This window comes from Myotis davidii, unplaced genomic scaffold (assembly GCF_000327345.1).
Source record: "Myotis davidii unplaced genomic scaffold, ASM32734v1 scaffold924, whole genome shotgun sequence".
NCBI classification, from domain to species: domain Eukaryota; kingdom Metazoa; phylum Chordata; class Mammalia; order Chiroptera; family Vespertilionidae; genus Myotis; species Myotis davidii.
This window is the reverse complement of record NW_006294764.1, coordinates 898,566-902,930: the sequence shown is the minus strand read 5'-3', so window position 1 is coordinate 902,930 and position 4,365 is coordinate 898,566. Positions and strand designations below refer to the sequence as shown.

Genomic DNA, 4,365 nt, shown 5'->3' with positions numbered 1-4,365 from the left:
GCTCTACAGGGTGGGCGGAGTGAGCAGTTATGGCTGCTCTCAGTTCTGTCCCCAGGGCTCTGCCTCACAGTCCCAGCAACCGCTGCAAACCTCGGAGTGAAAGCTGCCTTCGAGTTCCAACTGAAGCCAGACAGTCCCGTTTATCCCGTTTGAGTGTGAGTCCCTAGGGACTCACCCGGCTCTGGAGCTCAGAGTCTGAAACTCCCTCCTGATTGAAAACAGCAACCGCGCCCTCCACGCCAGCCGGCTCCGCGCGCACTCCTCACCTGAGAATTTCACTTCAGCACTGCGCCTCCTCAGAGTCTGGGTATGATATTCTCTTTATTCCTAGTTGGAGAATTTCCACTCAGCCAGCCCTCCTGTGTTTCTGGATGGTGTCCGTTGCCTGTTTCAGGCGTAATTTGAATTGGTTGTTCGAAGCAGCAATCTCCGGCGTTAACCTATGCTGCCATCTTGGTTCTCCCACCGGTTGAACATATTAATACATCTGTTTGTAGTCACCAGAAATAGCAGAAGAAGGTCTGCCCCCCAATTCAAACAAGATGGCAACGTTATCACACAGACTAGACTTTTTCAAAAGAACATCAATTTTAGAATAATTTATGATGGTTTTTTCTCAGTTTGTGGGCCACCAGCCACTGGGAGACTGTGTACTCATATCCATATGCCCTTGTTAGTTTCTTTTAAAAATATATATATATTTTTATTGATTTCAGAGAAGAAGGGAGAGAGGAGAGATATAGAAACATCAATGATAACAGAGAATCATTGAATGGCTGCCTCTTGCACGTCCCCTACTGGGGATCGAGCCCACAACCCCGGCATGTGCCCTCGACCAGATTTGAACCTGGGACCCTTCAGTGTGAAGGCCGACACTCTATCCACTGAGCCAAACCAACTAGGGCCCTTGTTAGTTTCTTAACCAAAGGAGACTAAAAGTTTAAATATTATCATGTGAGGGGATCTGCAATTTTTTATTTTATTTATTTATTTATTAAATATATTTTTATTGATTTCAGAGAGGAAGGGAGAGGTAGAGAGAGATAGAAACATCAATGATGAGAGGGAATCATTGATTGGCTGCCTCTTGCACACCCCCTACTGGGGATCGAGCCCACAACCCCGGCATGTGCCCTCGACCAGATTTGAACCTGGGACCCTTCAGTGTGAAGGCCGACACTCTATCCACTGAGCCAAACCAGCCAGGGTGGGATCTGCAATTTTTTAAAGTTCCTTTGTACTTCTTTCCAGTTAATCTATCTAATAATTTTGCTTATTTGTTAATTTCATATAAATAGAATGTTTTCAAGTAAATTTGAAGTATATATATATTTTTCATAAAGATGTACTATTACCTTAAAATACTGGAAACCAGTGACTGACTAAATGTCTAAATCTTTACTTAGTAATTAAACTAAAAAGAGTTGAAGAGTACATGCACAACAAAGTATGTGATGCAATAATATGTATTTTAAAAAGCATTGTAAACTATAGAGCACTGGAAAAACATAAGATAACATTTACCTTTTAAAACAATAAAAATCAAGAAATAGTTTTTCACCTTAAGTTTTGGATATATGTGGCGCAGAGAATCTGCAGTTCCCTTGTCAGCCTCATCAGGAATACACACGATATCTAGCTTCATTTTCATCTTGAATTCTGCAGATAAAGCCTTTTGGACATCCCTGGTTGTAATGACAATGACTTCTACAGCACAAAGAAAAAAAGGAGGAAAAATAAAAAAATTCATTCATTTAGATAATGATTTGCCTATTTTAATTAGATTTGGTCTGTTTCTAACAGTTAATATTGTTGAGCCTTTTCAATGTTTTTTACTGTGTTCCCTCAATTCTTAATAACAATCTCATTTTACAAATGAGGAAACTGGGACATTATGTTGTTTGACTTTGTTCAGGGTCACACGATTAGTAAGCAACAGATTCAAGATAAAACTCAGGTCTGTCTAATTAGAGCCCTCACTTTTATATATTACATGATGCTTCTTGATGTAAACAACCCAGAAAAGCATCCACCAAAGCATATACAAATGGGATCCCATTTTAAATCTTCATTCACTACCAAGAAAGAGCTATCACCATTTCCTATGAGGTAGCCACAATGAACCCTCATTAGAGGCAATTTTCAAATAACAGATGTCTACTTTATCCATGTAGCTATCAACCAATGCTAGAAAACTTGAGGTTTTGTCATGGATCTTGGGTAGGGTAATGTAAATCCACTGTAACATAACATATGTTGCTGACGTCTGAAGATTGAATTTTAGCATCTCTATAGTGGAAAAATTTCCACTTGTTCCATTATATTATTCCAGGTCACAATTATCTCTCCCTTTCACTGTAAGCATTCTTTTCTATTTTCTTCCCTTCTCTTCTTTCTTTTTTTTTCTTCAAATCATTTAACCTTCCTTCTTCCTTTTTCTTCTTCTTTCTTCCTCTCCCTACTCTCCTTTCTTTTAATCACTAACTTACTCATTCATCCAACAAATACAAATACATTTAATATGTAAAGAACAAATAGGCACTGAGAATTCAGAAATGAACTCAACATGGTTCTTATTTTTAAGAAACCTAACATGAAGAAATTATACATGGAAATGGTTAAGGAAGGTATCATGGAAAGGATGGCCTTTGAGGATACGATGAATTTTAAGTACAACAGAAATTTCTTTTAATTAAAAATATTTTTATTGAAATAATTGGGGTGACACTGATTAATAAAATTATACAGGTTTCAGGTGTACCATTATGCAATTTACAAAAATTTCTTTAGTACATATTTATGTAAAATGCTGACATTACAAAAATGAATTAGATATAGTACCTGCTCAGAGAGATCAGTTCCCCAGGCCATTAACTACAGCATGAAACAGGCATTGAGAGGTACTAAGATAGAAAACCAAAGTGTGATGGAAAGATAGAAGACAAAGTGATTGATGCTGTTCAGGATTTCAAAGAGAAGAAGTGGAGATTTTAGGTAGAGTGGATAGAGTGAAAGAAGTAACAACTGCAAAAGTCAGTCTAATAATTGGACCAAGACTTTTCTGTATGGAGAGAGACAAAAGCTAAGGTCTATGTTAACTTCTCTAAAATCATGACTTGGTTATTAAACTCCAGAATACTATGTTTAGTAAGCACTCTTCCCTTCCTTAGTGAGAAGGAATTTTTTATGTAGGGGGTATTAAATATACCACAAAAGGCCACTCCTCAGCATAAATAACTATACCTAGAGCAAAAGTAAAAAGAAAAAAAAAGTTACAGATGATATATCCTAAAAAAGTAATTAACAGAAATTATGAGATTTTAAAGTATGTTAAGGTGCGTCCTTCACCTGTGCAACTGAGCTCTAAAAACAAAATCTCTTCTAACACATATCTCTTAACATCAATGTCACATAGACTACTTCCTAGAAATGTTATGGGTTTGTTTCAGGAAGGCAATTCTCATAGTGGAATGATCAATGGATCACAAGACTGGGCCCTAGGATCTAGCACTACCTCCATCCAGTCCTTGGATTTGCTATATCTAACGACATATAGGGCACTTCAAACTCATTGTGGTCAAAGCTACACTCATTATCTTCATTCAAACCTGTTCCTTGTCTCTTATTCCCTTTCCTAGTTAATGCTATCACCTAGTCCAGTGGTGAGCAAACTCATTAGTCAACAGAGCCAAATATCAACAGTACAATGATTGAAATTTCTTTTGAGAGCCAAATTTTTTAAACTTTGACTATATAGGTAGGTACATTGTTATTAACTTAATTAGGGTACTCCTAAGGCTTAGGAAGAGCCACATTCAAGGAGCCAAAGAGCCTCATGTGCCTCGCGAGCCACAGTTTGCCCACCACTGATCCTAGTCACACAAGCAAAAAGTAGAGGGAACGCTTCTCTTTTTTTCCTACTTACCCTCCTCTTAATCATCAACTTTCTGAAATGTTCCCTCTTCTCCATCCTAAGTGCTACTTCTTTAGTTCAGGTCCTCTCCATTGCTGGTGTGGACTTTTGTATCAATCTAACTCATCCCCCTGTTTATAGTCTTGACTCCTTCAAATTCATTCCTCATATAGCTTCTAAAGCAATTTTTAAAAACTGTAAATCTGGAGAAACCAAGATGGCAGCATAGGTAAACACCGGAGTTTGCTGCCTTGAACAACCACTTCAAAAATACAACTAAAAGATGGAACGAACATCATCCAGAACCACAGGAAGGCTGGCTGAGTGGAAATTCTACAACTAGAAGGAAAGGGAAAAGCATACCGAGACTCAGAGGAGGCGCAGTACAGAAGTAAAATACTAAGGTGCGGAGGTGCATGAGGAGCAGGCTGGCGGCTGAGGGCGCGGGTGGC

General features: G+C 38.4%; 1 protein-coding gene across 2 annotated transcripts in view; it reads right to left on the bottom strand.

Moving 5' to 3' along the window:
• EIF2B3 (eukaryotic translation initiation factor 2B subunit gamma) overlaps positions 1–4,365 on the bottom strand; it is an 89,739-nt gene that overhangs the window by 75,093 nt on the left and 10,281 nt on the right. For both annotated transcript variants that reach the window (XM_006769253.2, XM_006769254.2), the window contains exon 3: positions 1,562–1,707. In XM_006769253.2, coding sequence (XP_006769316.1) covers positions 1,562–1,707 — 146 coding nt within the window. The remainder of the gene's footprint in view (positions 1–1,561; positions 1,708–4,365) is intronic.